Consider the following 16,905-nt stretch of genomic DNA (forward strand, 5'->3'; position numbering starts at 1 on the left):
GAGAGAGAGAGAGAGAGAGAGAGAGATGCAGTTACAGTGTAGACATTATATGTTGTAAATCATAAGAAGTATAGTGTTTATTATTTATTCAGAGTAGTTCCTTGTCCACTTATCTGGACATTAGATACATTTCATACATTTACCTGCAACAAACCTGCTTTTATATGAATGAAAACAATAAGTGTACGTGTGTACGTCTGCCTCTAAGGTCTTACCTGCATGTCCTTGAAGCCAAGCTCATGTAGAGTTTTCTCATCGTAGTCGGTGGTCAGTTCATGACCTGAAGATATCATCCGTACTGGACCCATCAGACCACCTGCACAGAAACACACAGTCTGATTCCATGCTAAAGGTCAAGATGTGAAGCTAACACCTTGTCCTAACAGCAAATCTAGCTGCATCGTGTCGCAGAGTAGAGGATGTCTACTATGAAGGTAAATGATTTCCCCCAGACGGGTCTCCAGATCAAATCTTACCCAGTGCAACTTTAAAATTAGCCTAATAGACTAAACATGATCAGTGTACAAAGTGTGGTCAATTAAATTCTACATCAACCACTGACTAATTGTTATTGAGTGCGCACCTGGAAACTCTTGTTGCCGTGTGTTTTGGTTGAACTCCTGGAGCTGAGCCTGCTGGCTGATCTGGTCTTTCTGTAAGTTTTCATACCAGTGTGTCACTTCTGCTCTGAGATCGGCCACCTGATCACTGGGGTACATCTCTATCGTCATCTAAACACGTATGTACACACACACACACACACACACACACACACACACACACACACACACACACACACACACGAGGCAGAGGAGATTTTATTGACCATAACAATAAACTTTCTCACATTCACACCCAATTCAAAAAGTTCCTTTTCTACAGCAGCCCCAGGTTAAAAGTGCCTGGTAGAGCTTTACCTTGTCAGGCAGGCCAGCAGGTTGGCAGACGATGCGCAGAGGCAGAGACTGTTTATCACTGAGGGCTTTCAGATGGCTGCTGATTCCAGCCCCCTCAATCTGCCATTGACGCAGGTGGTACGCAAACCTGGGGACAACAGAGTGACAAAAACAGAGATAGTAAGTGCTGCTTCATGCAAGGTCGAGTCCAGTCACGAGTCTTGTTCAACAGCTTCAAATAAGGAGCCTTTCATTATAGGAAACGCTTCAGTCTGAGGGGCAGATCTGAAGTGCTTCATGCAGAAAAATGCAGCGTTTAAATTTCTAACAGTTGGTCAGTCTGTTATTCATAAAGCAAGTAGTCTACCGTAATAACTAATCCTACAAAAAGTTTTAGTAGGTTTTAAAAGGAATGTGATGAGTAACTTACTAAAAATTCAGCTAGATTAACAGGCAACCTCTGCAATGATAGAAAACCGATGCTGACATAATACATAATAGAGGGTATATAATGGACGGAGAGTGTGCTTGTAAAAGCAAAGCGTACTAACAAAGCATACTTGCTATCAAACTACATGTAAGCCAACCATTTCAAGCTGTTTTGCCTCTTTCTTTTAAACACCGCATGTACTGTGTGTAGCTCTTTGGTTCTGTCCATCAGGCTGAAGATTTTTCTGTAATGAAAGGCTCATAATTTAAAGCTGTATTTTGACCTGGTGCCTCTGCGAGCTGCGGGAGAGCTGCACTGCAGTAACGACTGCACATGACCGTAGTAAAACTGGCAGGCAAAACCACACACGTAAGCTGAGGGAACATTCATTCACCGAATTAAGGTTGGTGGTTCTAATTGAATCAACTTTTGTTTGTTTTTTACATTTTTCCCAGGCTAAAATTTCACAAGTCTTCAGTTTCGAGTTGTGAGTCAGTTCACCAGACTGGGTTTGTTAATTTGTTTGTTTCTTTCAATCAGTCGGGGTGTGATATAAAAACACAATGTAGATCTTAATGTTATCTTCTTTTTGATGGTGAACAAACCTGCGTCTGAAGGCCTCCAGGTGCGTTTTGAGCATGAGCAGACCCCTCTCGATGATGGTCAGGCTAGAGTGAGGGTCCTTCTCCAAGTTAGCTGACGCCATCATTAAACTCTCCATGCATTTACTGATGAACTCCTGCTCCTTCTCCAGACCTGTCTTACCTGAAACAGCACACACTGTTAACACACACTGCACACACACACTTTTCATATGCTTACTTATGAATCACTCTCAACAAATCTCCTCTTTAAAAATACCTCACATAAAGTCATCTGTCAGATGTCTGACGTATATTAGTACATAAAGGTACTTAGTTTATAATTTGCTTTGTGTGTTTAATTTTAATTAGATTTTGTTGGTGACATTTATACAGCTTTGTGATTGGTCAAACCTCTGACTTTGGGACTTTTATTTTAGACCAAAAGAATCCCAAAAAGAGAAGAAAAGAATATAATAAACCTCAGATCCAGTGCTGACAGATGCTGGATTTACAAAAAGGTTCCACTGCAGTTCTATAAGTTACTCAGTACTTAAGTAGTTGTTATGAACTTGGTAGTAGTTGCTATGGATTTAGGCTACTCTACCCACATCTGACCATCACTGCTTGCAAGACTCATAACTGAACACTGTGGCCTTCTTATGGAGAGGTTTGAAAATGGTCAGGCTAACACATTCATCAGACCACAATGTTTGTGTTTTTTGAATAAATAAACGCCCAATGCTAAGATAAACAGCTTTACATGTAGTTTTCTCAGGTAACTAAGACTCGTACACAGTATTGTATATTAAACTACCCCTTTGGTAAATCAGTACTGAAAGTGTGACCGTGTTTATGTGCTGGCGTAACTGACCGTTGATATAGTAAGAGTTGATGTACTGAATGGCCGCTCGGCTGATGTCAGCAGACTGAGCTCTGAGAGCGATTCCCCACAACTGATCCATACCACACAACTACAGAGAGACAGAGAGAGGGGGAGAAATAGAGAGAGAGAGAGAGAGAGAGAGAGAGAGAGAGAGAGAGAGAGAGAGAGAGAGGGAGAGACTGAGAGATTTGTAAAATGCCCTAAACTCAAAAAGAGCAAAAACTTAGCCTTCAAGTCAATGTGAATTGGAAATCAACATGACACAGTGACACACCATCAGGGGGAGGTGAATTCGTGATAATATTATTAGCCTGCTAGTGCATGGCGATGTAAGGCAGAAGTCACTGCATTGTGATGAAAATTCTGTCTTTTAAAATGTTACGATAAACGGATAAAATGACCAGGGGCGAGGAACTAACGAGGCAAAAAAGGTGCTTTTTTATTTATCTTGACAGTAAATAATTTAAACCCTGAGCTTCTCAGAATGCCTCAGGGATTATGTTGGTTCCTATTAATTGCCTTTTATTTTTCTTATTTTGTATTAATTCTTTTCATAGAGAATGTTTCATTCGTCTTTCACTGTTTTATATCATGCTAAAGGTTGTGTGTGGACGTATTTTCGCTAGCATTGCTATGCTAGAAGTAAACAGTGGTGACTGCAGTAAAGTGGTGACCCTCATCTTAGTGTTCTTTGCTGTATTTTTGCAGATATCTGTAAATCCCAGAGTCGTCAATACCGACCAATATTACTGACCAACTGATATCAGTTGGGCTCCAAGCACCTCGCAGCTGAACTATCAACGTACCTCGCAGTTGGAGTTGCTGTCGTAGGCGCTGGTGGCCAGCCGGGCCAAATTACAGAGATGCTGAAAGAGATTCAACCCCGTCATACTGATGGTTTCAGGCTTCAACTGGGGCATCTGCAGAGAAAGAGTGGGAAGAAAGGAAAAACGTAGAGAGGTTGGTAAAGGGAAAAGAAAAAAAAGAAATAGTTCAATAATCTGAATTAGCAGCTGATTAAATATTTTTAACTATAATGTTCCCATGGAGTATTAAAAAAAATGTAGGGTGAAAAATCATCTATTCGTGTTTTTCCACTTTCCTCAGACATAATCAATCAGCCGAGATCTTCGGTGCCCAAAATGTGCTTCTTTAGTTTAGTGCCGGAGCTGCAGCACTAACAATACTAACAAGCACTGGAAGTCAATAGTCACCCAAATCTTTTCTCTAAAATTAATCCACAAAACTTCTCAAACCACATCCAGGTCTTCATTAAGTTAGTGCAGGTTCACTGATATGGTTTAGGACAGAGAATAGCTCAGTGCAGCATCACTTTACACAGGCACATTCCATTGTTTTTAAGGCCCCTATCCTACATTTTCTTGCACTTTATTATTTTCTTTGAGGTACACTGATTAGGAATGTTTTGTTTTGCATCAAAACCATCCATACCTTTAATTTTTTAATAACTTTTTAATTTTTTTCATGTTTTAGAATTACACAGTCTGTTTTTATGTCAGTAAATGACCTTTGTATTTGTGCCTGTATTGTGCCTCATTCAAAAAGCAGTCCAGGCTAAAACACTCCAAATTACTTAAGCGTGGATGAGTAGTAACTGCTGTAGGCTGAATAGACGGATATATATAAATATGTTAGTCATCACAAAAACAATGAATTCAAAATGCGTGCAAGCCCCGAGCCCCGCCTCATGGGCACTGCCTCCAGTCCAGTGGCAAAGCCACTTTACTTGGCCTTTTCTTTGATTCCGGTGGCCAAGCCGTGGAGCAGGGGCAGTGACGGGGAAGTGGAGCAATGAGCTCTCTTGCCCTCTTGGCTCAGGAGCTCACGCTGCCCTTAATGAGAGGGCGCCTTTAAAAAGAGCAGAGAGTCAAACAGAGTAGGAGGAGAGGGACGAACAGCAAAAGACTGAGGAGCTGAAAAGCTTGGTTTGGAGAAAAGGACTACACAGTCTAGCTCAGAAGCCACTGACAGGTGGCCAGCTTTGGTTTTGAGTTGCTTTTGTGGTTGTTTGGAGTGAAAATGAAGTTAAAATGGCTGCTCCAACCCTGCCTCCAGCGTCCTTCCTGTGCATGAGGTAGCAATCCCATTTACTCATTTATTTAAAAAAAAAAAATGTGTTCCATGATATGGACCCTTTAAACAATCTATACTGTACATACGCATGCATAATACACATGAACATGAGGGTGTTGAAATCCACCCTGAAGTTCTGTTCATATTCATAGTTCTCAGTAAGTCATACTGTGTCCTAAACTACACTGACACGTCTGCGTGACCTTAATGGAGATGGTGTTTTAGTGCTTGTTAAAAACATTAGCCTTGCAGCTCCAGCGCTAAATTTAGTGACCAAACATGTCCTGGCTGATTGACTGCATCTGGGGTAAAATGAAATTTGCACAAATTTCCTCTTTCGCTGTTCCTTTAATGACAGAACTGTGCTGAACTGATATGAGGTAGTGTGTGTGTGGGTGTGCGTGTGTGTTCTCACTTTTTCCAGGAACAGGTGTTTGTAGGTCTCCATGCCCATGGCGTGCTGATCTTTACTGCGCACCTGATTCAGAAACCAGTGCAGCGCATCATCATAACACTCAGAGTCCTCCACCAGACAGTGCCACAGGATATCCACCTGCTCCAGACTCAGCCCTAAAATACACACAGTCATGATTAAACTACCGACAGTCAGAATATTTTTATTCACCAAGTACAAGACGTGTAAAAATAATTCTCTTGGCACAGATGTCAACACAAACAAAAGGTAACAATATCAAGATAATAATGAAACAATTAAGAAATGAGAGATGCTCAAAACTGTGTAATGAAATTTTAAACCTTGCTCTTTTCCAAAAGTGTCTTGTCTATAATGTTACTTATAAAATTTTCCAATTTTTAGGGCTCATCTTGTTAGAGGGTGGAGTGGCAGGCATTTAAACAGTTATATTGGAGAACTTTTATTCATCAGAGCTGAATCAGTATGTACAGTACATCATCAGAGCTCAATCGAGCAGAAGCAAGACTTTTTCAAGTGCATAAAATATCAAAAACTGAAACAAATCTTGACCCTAGCACAGGGCTGGGCAACAGAACAACATTTATCATTATTGCAATAAATTACTAACAGCAATATGTCACAATGCACTTTTTTTTACCAGAATATTGTGCATACCAGTATCGACAGCATAATTAGTCCTGTTGGAACTAATTATGTGAAAAATCATTGTATTCAAAATTCTGATGGTATTTTTTTTTTAAATGGGACACCAGTGGTTCTTTTTTGGCCTGTTCAAACTTATCAGAGAGAGAGAGAGAGAGAGAGAGAGAGGAGAGAGAGAGAGAGAGACACAGAGAGAGAGAGAGAAGACAGAGAGAGAGAGAGAGAGAGAGAAAGAGAAAGAGAGAGACAGAGAGAGAACAGAGAGAGAGAGAGAGAGAGAGAGAGAGAGAGAGAGAGAGAGAGAGAGACACAGAGAGAGAGAGAGAAAGACAGAGAGAGAGAGAGAGAGAGAGAAGAGAAGAGAGAGAGAGAGAGAGAGAAGAGAGAGAGAGAGAGAGAGAGAGAGAGAGAGAAAGAGAAGAGAAAGAGAGAGAGAGAGAGAGAGAGAGAGAGAGAGAGAGAGAGAGAGAGAGACACAGAGAGAGAGAGAGAGAGAGAGAGAGAGAGAGAGAGACACAGAGAGAGAGAGAGAGAGAGACACAGACAGACAGACACTCACTGAAGTGATCTGGAGAGCCCAGCGTGGAGAACACACAGGTGAGGAACTGCAGTCGCACCTGAACCTCCGCACTGTGACTGTACCTGACACATACAAATATATAATCAATCAGTCACCTCCTACTTAATACAGTGCTACAGAGCTCAATCCAGAGCACAGCATACCAGAATCCACAACATATAAGAAACAGACTGTTTACATCAACCTCATAAAAACCGAACCAAAAAAAAACAGCACAGTGCATCCTGAAACTGTGACCGAGTAGAAAAGCCCAGAATGAGGAGGATGCCTCAGACTGCAGAGTCATACTCACAGAGCAAACTTGTGCCTCTGTTCCCGCACCTCCTGGATGTAGTGCAGAAGATCCTCAAAGAACAGCTTCATCATGTGCAGCTCCTTCTCAGCCCACCTGGACATACACAAGCATCATCATCGTCATAATCATTACAACCACTGCTGATACATCAAGTGTTTATGGCATATATGTATATATGCCATATAGAACTGTGTATATGGCAGCTAGTAGTGTGTATATGGTGGCAGCTAGTAGTTTGAAAGGCTGTGCGCTGTCAGTTTCTAGTCCAAAGCGTAACAAATTCTCTGACTCTTCAAACCTTACAACACTCAACAACCACTGGCTCCACCTGAAGAACTAAAAACAAAGCTGAATGATTCCTATAAAGCAGAAGAAGGCTATAAAAAAGGTATCAAAGCACGTCCAGCTCACAGGTTCCATTGTCCAAAATGTCATAAAAAAAATGGCTGTTAAGGGGAACTATTAAAAAAACAAACCAAAAAAAAAAATAGGACTGCTCATAAGGCAAAACACAGTATTGACAGCAAAGGACCAGCAGGAATGTTCAGCTGACACGAGTGGTGGAGTACCATTTTACTTTGCAGTTTTGCTTCCACAAACAAAAAAAAGGAGCAAGATTTGATGAAAAGAACACTCTGCCAACTGTAAGTGGATCTATTACACTTTGGGGTTGTGTGGCAGCCAGTGACACAAGAAACACTGTACAGGTTGTTGGAAAGAACAGATTCCACAAAATATCAGCAGATTCTAGAAGCAAATGCGACACAGCGGGAAAATGGCCTAAAACATACCTCAAAAACCACCATGAACTACTTCAAGAAACACAAACTAAAGCTTTTGGAACAGCCCTCCTTTTCCATTCTCCTGAACAACAGTGAAAATCACGCAAGACGGCCACAATATGCTTGCTTACTTTACTGAGGGTATCATCGGTACTTAGAGAACACTAACCATCTGCATGTTTAACTACACAATTAGCCTTGTTTAACTGGACTCAGTGCTGTGCAGTATATTAAACTGTATAAAAACGACTGTACTAGCATCTTTTCAATGCTTCACTGGTGTTTTTTGGTTTCAAATGATCAAACCTCAAACATGCATATGGAGTATCAAGAAAATGTCTTGATCTTAAATTATTAAATCTTGATATTATATTTTTGCCATAGTGCCCAACCCCAGAAGTGAATGTTAATTGTTCCTTCTATGGATGTTTCTTTAGTCTACATGGCAGTCAGTGGGTGGTCTCTCTTACATGGTGATCCAGTGAGTGTCATAGCTGGATCCAAACTGCTGGAAGGTTCCAAAAAGCTTTGGCAGCAAACGTAGAGACACCACCACAGACCTGAAACAGAGAAAAATGCTTTATGTCTTTGTTCTTTTTTCCGGGCATGATTAAAATGTATAAAAATAAAAAATTCAAATCTGACTATGGTGAATTTAAAATGAGCTGTGCTGACTGGGAAATGAATGTTTAAGTTAAAAACACATGCCAATGTTTACATAATACATTAAACTCTAAAAAAGCCTTGGTTTTCCAGGAAATGGGCCCATCAAATACTGTAAAACAAAAACAGCACAAACAGATCCAAAGAGAGATACAGGTACATCAGTTACATTTCACAATGTAAGTAAATACTATTACTATAAGGACTGCAAGGTGATTATAACGACAAAAAAAAATTAACAAAAGTTCTTATGAGTCTCACCGGTGATGTGCCAGGTTTTCCAGGCAGCCCTCAATAAAGCGCATGCGAATCTGCCGATCAGTGAACCAGCAGACCAGTGAACACAGCAGCTTCTCCGCCTCATTTATCAAACCCTCTGACAGGTGGATCTGACCAATTTGGAGAAGAAGAAAAAAAGGATTAAGCAAAACATTGCAAAAAAATGGCACTAAATCTCTGTTAAACATCGGAATTAAAGAACCGAACTCTACAGACCAGAGGGTTTAGCAAAAGTAAATAAATGAATAAATAAGAAAATAAAATTGCAATATTAGCAATAGCAAAAATGTTTTCCTAATTGTACCCTCTGTGCTCCCAAAACTCTCTATCAGCAAATGTGATGGCCAAATTTCATAAATGATAACATGAAAATTCCAAGTGTTTTTGTACATCACCTGCTCTACTTTATCACTTTCTCATCCTAAAGTAAATAAAGTCTCACCGCGTCCTCATCCTGCACCAGGTCCCAGAGGAGTGTGTTTCCTTTTTTACACACGTTGTCCAGGTTAATGTCAGTTACTGCATGACCAGAGTACTGGTGCTTGTGGACTGTAGGACCTGTGAATGGTTTGTATATCAGTTTATTTAACAGGTGAGGGTTATTCAATATACAAACACACAAATATACCTGACCAGTAAGGAAGGAACGAAAAAAAAAAACGTGTGTTTATTTTACAGAAACTGATCACATCTAAGGAACCAAAACACCTTATTTTAACATTTTGTGTAAAAGAAATTGTTAAGGCTAGGGTTATTCTACTGCAAAAGTTCACTGACATGAGTCGACTGACATATCAATTTCATTTTTTTACACCATTATAATTAATACCTAAATGAGTGAGACTGATTTCAAATCTTATTTATTTTGTGTGGAAAAGCTCACACTGTTAGGATAGATCAGATGTAGTTTTTTGGTTGTTACATTAGTATTGTGGCAAATTTGCCTACTTGCTGTTGCCTAGAACAACATATGAGAGTGTTACGGAGCCTTAACCAATAACTTGCATTTTCCCTGATGGCACTTTAATTACCAAATTAACTAGCTTCTAATAATCCTTAGTAATTTACAATGTATAATTTGTCATTTATAATAACTATTCTCCACAGACAGCATGTAACACTGCTCTTCACATTTATTTGGTTGGAAATCAAATACTGTCAGTGCTTGCATGCTGGTCCTTCTTCTGGACAAGCTTGTCCCTTTAACTCTTTATTGGAGAATGGCTCTCCTATAACAGAGTTTACCTGATTAATTCACATATTCCCCAGCATTCTTCACCAGACTGAAAATCTATGCTCTATGAACGTATGTGTGTAGGTAATTAGTGGTAACGTTCTGTTTTCACGGCCTATTATTAAGAGCAATCTTTTCTATTGTATACATTTTTGAACTAGCCATAGATCAGAATGATCATACAAAGGAAACATGTGAAACACACCAAACTATTAATCATGTGTACTTTCAGTACTTATTTAAGTTACTGCAACGCTAGATATCAATGAGTGCGTTTACATGCACTGAATAATCCGATAACTGCAGAAAATCAGATTGTGTCAGTAATCTGATCAACACGTTTACATGCACTTGAGTAATCAGATAATGGGGAAATTCTGGGTCTACACGAGTCAGGCAATAATCAGATTTCTGCTTTACAACCAGCCAATAAACTCACAGAAGACGACGTGGCATAAACGTAACGTAAAATCGTGACATCCACCTTCTGCTCTTGCGCACAAACTCGGAGTACGAGTTCATACGCACTGAGAAATCTGATTACTGTGCTAAAATCCAGCTCTCTTTATCAGATTTCTTATTCGGATTTCTAGATCGGAGTAGTCGTTTACATGACCATTTGAATAATCGGATAATGGCAGAAATCCGATTATGATCGGATTATTTAGTGCATGTATACACACTCAGTGATCAGACCAAAGCTATTATACACTGACTTGAAACAAAAACTGCTAGAGTTTCTCATAATTTAGAATGAGCTTAAGACCAACCTTGCAACAAACGCTACAAATGAAGACTTTATTTGAACATAACTGAAGATACAAGTACAGAAACAGGAGAGAGAGAGAGAGAGAGAGAGAGAGAGAGAGAGAGAGAGAGAGAGAGAGATAGAGAGAGAGAACAAAGAGACAGAACCTTTAATGTACACTGTGCATATCCACTTGTGTTTGTGATGGGTGTGATTGTGTGTGTGTACCTTGCACCAGGTGCTCGTGGTAGATGGAGGCGAGGTTGGGCAGGTGCTGCTGCAGGTGTGAGCTGAGCTCAGCGTGTGAATTAATCTGGACTAACTCCTCCTCACAGCCAGACTCTTCACCGTCAAAATCCGCCATGTTCTTCTCCGACTTAGCACTGACCTGAGAACTGCTGCAGCTCACGTCATCCGCACTCAGCATGTCCTCTACCATGTGACTACAAAGAGGAAGACAGAGAGAAAAAAAAAAAAAGAAAAAACAAACGTCAGCTCATTTAATTACTGTTTATATGACATAACACATCAACAGTCTAGAGCACAATGTGTCCAAAGGTGCTCCAAGAACAAAATGTGCAGGACGGCTGATCTTGCAGGGTTTGGCGCCCTCTATCTACAGCCAAATACACAGACACCAAAAGGTGGGGGCGATTAAAGAGGAATTTCTACTTAATTCAGTCGCTGACACTAAACAAAGTCAGTGGTTTGATGTGAAGTGGTTTACTGCAGAGATTCTTACAGGCTTAGATGTCTTTACAGTGGTGGTGATACGAACCAGAAGTCGCAACGTCAATGCAAATGCAGCAATTTAATTTACTGTCCAAAATCACTAGTGAACCTACGGCCTATTCAAGGGGCTGGCAACCCAAATGATAAGAAGAGCCATTTTGTCCTTTTAACAAAAATTAAACCACCTTGGGAGCCACAACATTTTATGTCCATTTTACCATCTTGGCTGTAAATGTGTCTCAGTGTGTGCTGATGTACCAGTACAGGCTAAAAATATAATATAAATGAAAATGCGGACTCACTTTGCTCTGCTTTAAGCTTTAGCTCAGCTATGGCCGCTTTTCTCGCATCTCCAGAAGGAAAGTTTTCCGCAAAAGTGGAACAGTTTCTTGTAAAATGTCTCTCCATGTCCGACTTTTTACAAGACTGAAGTCGCTTCTCGTTCGAATTTTCCCGTTCCACCTTAAATGGTACCTGAGGCGGCAGAACTGCTGCCCTATGTAAGGTGGAATGGGAACGAGAAGCTGGTTAATGAGACGCTGACTTCAGCCTCGTGACTTTTTAGTGTTTGTCAGTTTCTCGTTGCAGATTAAACGTATCAGGACACCAGCTGGAGTGATGATAAACTCAAGTCCACTCATCACCAAATTATCGATGTTCGTCTTAAATCTCTCTCTTTGCCTTTCCGTTAGCTACTAGCTAGGCCAGATTGTTGTCGTTACTATGGTGACCAGCAGTCTGCATGTCAACATTCAGGGTTAAAGGGTGAATTAGCAGTTGTGCAGTAACTCCAGCATTTAAGACCATTTATTGTTTAACTGTGTTGAACGATCAGCAGAGCTTTATTTTACTGCAAAGGAGGATTATTTTATTTTTTACCTAAAAATCTAATTTTGCTGTGGAGCCGCAACAGGACAGTAAGAGAGTCACATGTGGTTCCAGAGCCACATGTTGCCGACCCCTGGTCTATTACTTTAACACTTTCTATATGTGTGTTTTTATGCAGATGTTTTGTGTGTAATGGTAATGATGATCAATTTGTGGTACATCTGAAAAGGGATTTCTTTGTCACTATGTTGCCTCACAACATCCTGCATATACCACTGTATCATGCAATGGATATGTAGCCATTTCATGTTATATTCAACATTATAATTATAATTTAGAAGCATGAACTCTTTAGACATCTGGTTCCTATCACCACCACTTAAAAATATCCATGGAATTCCCCTTTAAGTTACCCTAATTCCATTTATTTATTTATTTAGTGAGAATAGCTCAGCATGAGCTAAACATGGAACAGACTTAACCCTTTTGAAAACTTGTAAACATGTAGTTGGGACAGACTGTTGCCCGTTCCACCTCGAGGCCTACAGTTGTGCTGACTCGCTCACCTGAATTAACCCAAGGGTCTGAGGGGCTATGGGTGGAGGGACTCTTTTTCGGGATCAGAACAGAGGGCAAGATTCACTAATCAGCTAGCTAATTTTTAGCTTGACGTAGGGCATCGATGAGCCTACGCATCCTGGCCTTACCCCTCATGGTGGTGATGATGGTGGTGATGGTGGTGATGATGCTGGGGGTTAATGAAGCGTCTGCAGTTGAAAAGCTCGTTGCCCATAGCTTCAGACAGGAAGTCAGCGGGTCTGGGCAAGCAGGGCGGCTCCTGGGAAACTGATGGCCCATGTGAGGATCCCATCTCTGGACCTAAGGGTGGGCAAATATTATAAATACTTTTATATAAACTCCATGATATTCGAAGAAACAAAATATTATGACAAAATATGCCAAGAATATCTGCGAATACCACAAATATCTGTGCTACAAAACGTATCACAAGATTTAGCTTTTCTAAGGTTTGCAAAGAAGTTGGTACAAATTAAATAAAACAGATAAACAGATACAGCAAAACAGAAGTGATGTATTAAAATAAATAAGGCCAATGAAACTATGGAAACAATAATGCTTATTAAAATGTACCATTAAAGAACGAACACTATGCGAAAAAAACTAAAAAGTTAAATAAACCTTGAATAAAATATGGTATTGGCATAATGGGCCGATATCCAATCAGCTACTGGTTATTTTGGAGTTTATGCAGTTACTATACACTGGTTGTTTACAGGACCTCTACAGAATAAAGCCGTGTTCTAGACCAAAGCAATGTTCTAGAAGCGCTGATTTATCCCCACAATTTACTCAGAAAAGCATACTGTGGTATCATTTTTCACAACAACATACTGTCATACTGCCCACCTCTATCCGGGCCCATTCCTTGCTGCTGTTGCTGAGGATCCTGGGATTGAGAAGGAATTGCAGTGGGGTCGATCCGTTCCCCTGACGACCCTTCTAAACAAGCTGAAGAAGAAGAGCAGGCATCTAGAATCCTCAAGGAGGAAGAAGAGGATGAGGTTACCATGGCAGCAGCCACTTCAGGGGAAAAGGGTAAGGTTTTGGGTTTGGAAAGGCTCGGTCCAGGTCCAGGACTGGGACCAGCACCAATAGAACCAGATGCAACCGGTCCAGACATTCCAGGTCGTTCTGGAGGGCCCTGGACTTCTCCGAGAGGCTCTCCGGCCTTCCGTTTGCGGAGCTCTGACGTTAAAGTGTCTCTAGAATCTCTTGTTTCTTTCCGCGGGCTGCTCTCTGACGCTGCGGTCGGCCTGTCCTCTTCGTCGTCCTCATCATCATCCTCGTCGTCCTCGTCATCATCTTCCTCCTCCTCTTCCTCCTTTAAGGCTTCGCTGTCTGCCATGTCGTCTGAGTGGAGCTCGCTGCCGGGGCTGCCGGCCGATTGGCTGGCCCTGCTAGACTCTGCCTCGTTGCTGGAGGCTTCGCTGCGGCCGCTGCTGCTGCCTGGCCCGCTGCTGCCCTCTTCACCGCTGTTTGCCGTCTCGTCCGAGCTGCCCTGCATCGACTCCTACGCACAGGAGTAAAAAGTAGACTCAAATCTTCCAAACCGTGATGAAGAGCTTTAAAGAATGCTGCTCCTCTTTAAGCACAAATTTAAGTGAGCACGTATGTGGTGTGTGCGGTGTGTGTGGTTATTCAGTGTTACCTCAGTGTCTGAGAGCCTCTGCTGGCCTCGTTTCCCGCTGCTCATGATCGGCTCATCCATCTCCATATCACTTCCTCCACTGTGGTGCGTGTCACTGTTATCACTGCTCTCTGGGCTCGCTGCTGGGGAACCTGGGTAAAAAAAACAAACAAAACAAATAAACACAAACACAAACACAAACAAGATTCACAGCAGTGTGAAAAAGTCTTAGGCAGTTTTAGGGCCACTGTTAATAAAAATAAAAATAGTACGCTTCGAGAATAAAGTTGTAATATTTCGAGAAAAAAGTTTTAATATTCCAAGGAAAAAGTCTCAAAATTTTGAAAATAAACTCGCAATATTTCGAGTATAAAGTGGGCAAACTGTAGGGGGGCTGCCATAACCAATAGGGTCTCAGTTGCTGTACTGGCACTGGAGTTCCACTCACTCCTGTCTCTGTGGATCGATCATTTGGTTATCATTGTCTTCATGCCCTCTTTGAATGCCACGGAGATGTAGCCACCGATAGCCATGTAGACGACCCTGTCTGTCTGCTTAAACAAAACAGACAGTTTCCTCCGAGTCCGTCTGGCTCTTTATTCTAACAGTTTCCTGCTCAGCCATTTCTTATACTAATAACAGGCTGGTGCCGATGTGCAGGAGAGACAGGGAGACTGAGTATTTCTTTATGGGTGAAATCGATATGAAAGTGTAACTCCACCAACTCCTCACCGCCCCTCATTTAGCGCGAGGAGGTGCTGCCTTCCCTCTGCAAAGGCTTTGGCCACAATACTGCGACCATTCCTGGTATTAATGCCACTTTATAGTCGTAATTCTACGATTTTATTATGATCAAGAACATGATTTTTATTGACATAATCAAACTGTTCCTTTTTTGTTACAACTTTTTTCTCGAAATATTACGATTTCATTCTCGAAGTCTGCTATTTTTATTTTTTATTAACAGTGGCCCTAAAACACCATCGTAGTTCTTCCTAGAAAACAAATAGTATGCATTTGGAATAAATATAAATAAACACTGCAGTTCAATGTAACAATATTATTTTTTTTCCAAGTTATTCATATGTTGGTTAGAAGAACAACAGTTTAGTTTGACTTCTCGCTGCACTCCAGCCATCACATTAAATCATATCAGCAGCACCTCATTTAATTTAATGAAGAACTGACCAGATAAACTGATTTATCTCAGACACTTAAGAATTTTAAACATTTTCACAGACACTTAAGAATTTTGTGCAGTGCTGTATACAATGAGGATGTGAATTGTCAAATTCCTTTAATCGATAACCAAATACGGTTATTAGCCAGTGTTTAATCTGACAGTGTTTAATCTAAATATCACAATCCATGTAAATATCAAAGACAGCACCGTGTTCTACATATAGAAAACTTTAGGCTTTACTAAACTAAAAAAACTCAACCTAATGCAACAGATATAGTAACATGATCCACATAGTCCACTTACTTACATTTACCATGCATTATTAGCCCAAATTAACAAGCATATATAGCCTGAATGAGGCCAGCTTGACATTCATACGCATAGATTAAACAACGATCAACACAAAGTCAGGAGCTCTTTTAAGCTGTTTTTATGTCACAGAACACAAGCTAACCATGAGCTAATAGTTGGAGACAACAGTTTAGGGCTGCATGCAACAAAAGCAACATAATGTTTAGAAAAAAAAGACAGTTGTAGTCTAGCTTAGCACTGCGTTGTGGCTAAACACACTTGTGACTTTTATTGAGAAACAGCCATCATAGCCACATGAGTAGGGGTCAGTCCTCAACTCCAACATGTAAACCGTGAGTCAAGGAGTCAACTCCATCCGCAGGAGTCAAGAGTTCGAGTCAACTTCAGGAAACCCGGAGTTGTGTATCACTAAGCAGGACTACTGGAACAAGCTGCACTCCTGCGCCCTCATATATACAATTCAAAAATGGTCCTCAGCTGAATGAAAAACCCACCAATTAATCAAAGAAATCACCTCTGAATGAAGGAACTTTCTAACTGAAAGTTTATTAATTAGTCAAAAACGTATGAATTTGTTGGTTAATCATTACTAATCATTAAATAACCCTCTACTGTACACATTATGAGAGCAATTAAAAAAAATATCTGATTCACTTTTCTTGCATAAAATGGACCTGATTATTAAATATCAAAACACTTTTTAAAAATAATGTGTGCAGGGTTCATTTTGGGCTATGATGCCTTGAGGCAACATTGTGCAACAATGGGAGGAAATGATAGAGTCGTGTTCCCTGAAGTGGCTTGTGCCTGGTCAAATCCATTCTACTGTTGCACAAATGTTGCTTCTAGGCAACAAACACGTCTCTGCAAATTCTCATAACAAAAAAAAAATGATACTGAATGTTAAGAGGTTTAAAAGTGCCCACTAAGAGATAGTATGATCAAGAACATGATTTTTATTGACATAATCAAACTGTTCTTTTTATTGTTAACCCTGTCATTAAGTATGGACAGTGTTATTGTAAAGTGAGGGAAATGAGTTTGTTGCCCTGAGGCAACATTATGCAATAGAGGGTTAATTAAAAAAAATTACAG

General features: G+C 40.5%; 1 protein-coding gene across 4 annotated transcripts in view; it reads right to left on the minus strand.

Annotated features, from left to right (window-relative positions):
- usp34 (ubiquitin specific peptidase 34) overlaps positions 1-16,905 on the minus strand; it is a 100,593-nt gene that overhangs the window by 42,351 nt on the left and 41,337 nt on the right. For all 4 annotated transcript variants that reach the window (XM_036557417.1, XM_036557418.1, XM_036557416.1 and 1 more), the window contains exons 13-28: positions 14,337-14,467; positions 13,535-14,198; positions 12,814-12,985; positions 10,775-10,989; positions 9,007-9,122; positions 8,547-8,674; positions 8,093-8,182; positions 6,838-6,933; positions 6,525-6,607; positions 5,303-5,457; positions 3,600-3,713; positions 2,782-2,881; positions 1,932-2,091; positions 918-1,044; positions 584-731; positions 216-316 (exon numbers count right to left, since the gene is read on the minus strand). In XM_036557417.1, the coding sequence (XP_036413310.1) occupies positions 216-316; positions 584-731; positions 918-1,044; positions 1,932-2,091; positions 2,782-2,881; positions 3,600-3,713; positions 5,303-5,457; positions 6,525-6,607; positions 6,838-6,933; positions 8,093-8,182; positions 8,547-8,674; positions 9,007-9,122; positions 10,775-10,989; positions 12,814-12,985; positions 13,535-14,198; positions 14,337-14,467 (2,600 nt within the window). The remainder of the gene's footprint in view (positions 1-215; positions 317-583; positions 732-917; positions 1,045-1,931; positions 2,092-2,781; positions 2,882-3,599; positions 3,714-5,302; positions 5,458-6,524; positions 6,608-6,837; positions 6,934-8,092; positions 8,183-8,546; positions 8,675-9,006; positions 9,123-10,774; positions 10,990-12,813; positions 12,986-13,534; positions 14,199-14,336; positions 14,468-16,905) is intronic.

Source organism: Colossoma macropomum, unplaced genomic scaffold (assembly GCF_904425465.1).
Source record: "Colossoma macropomum unplaced genomic scaffold, Colossoma_macropomum, whole genome shotgun sequence".
In the NCBI taxonomy this organism is placed as follows: Eukaryota; Metazoa; Chordata; class Actinopteri; order Characiformes; family Serrasalmidae; genus Colossoma; species Colossoma macropomum.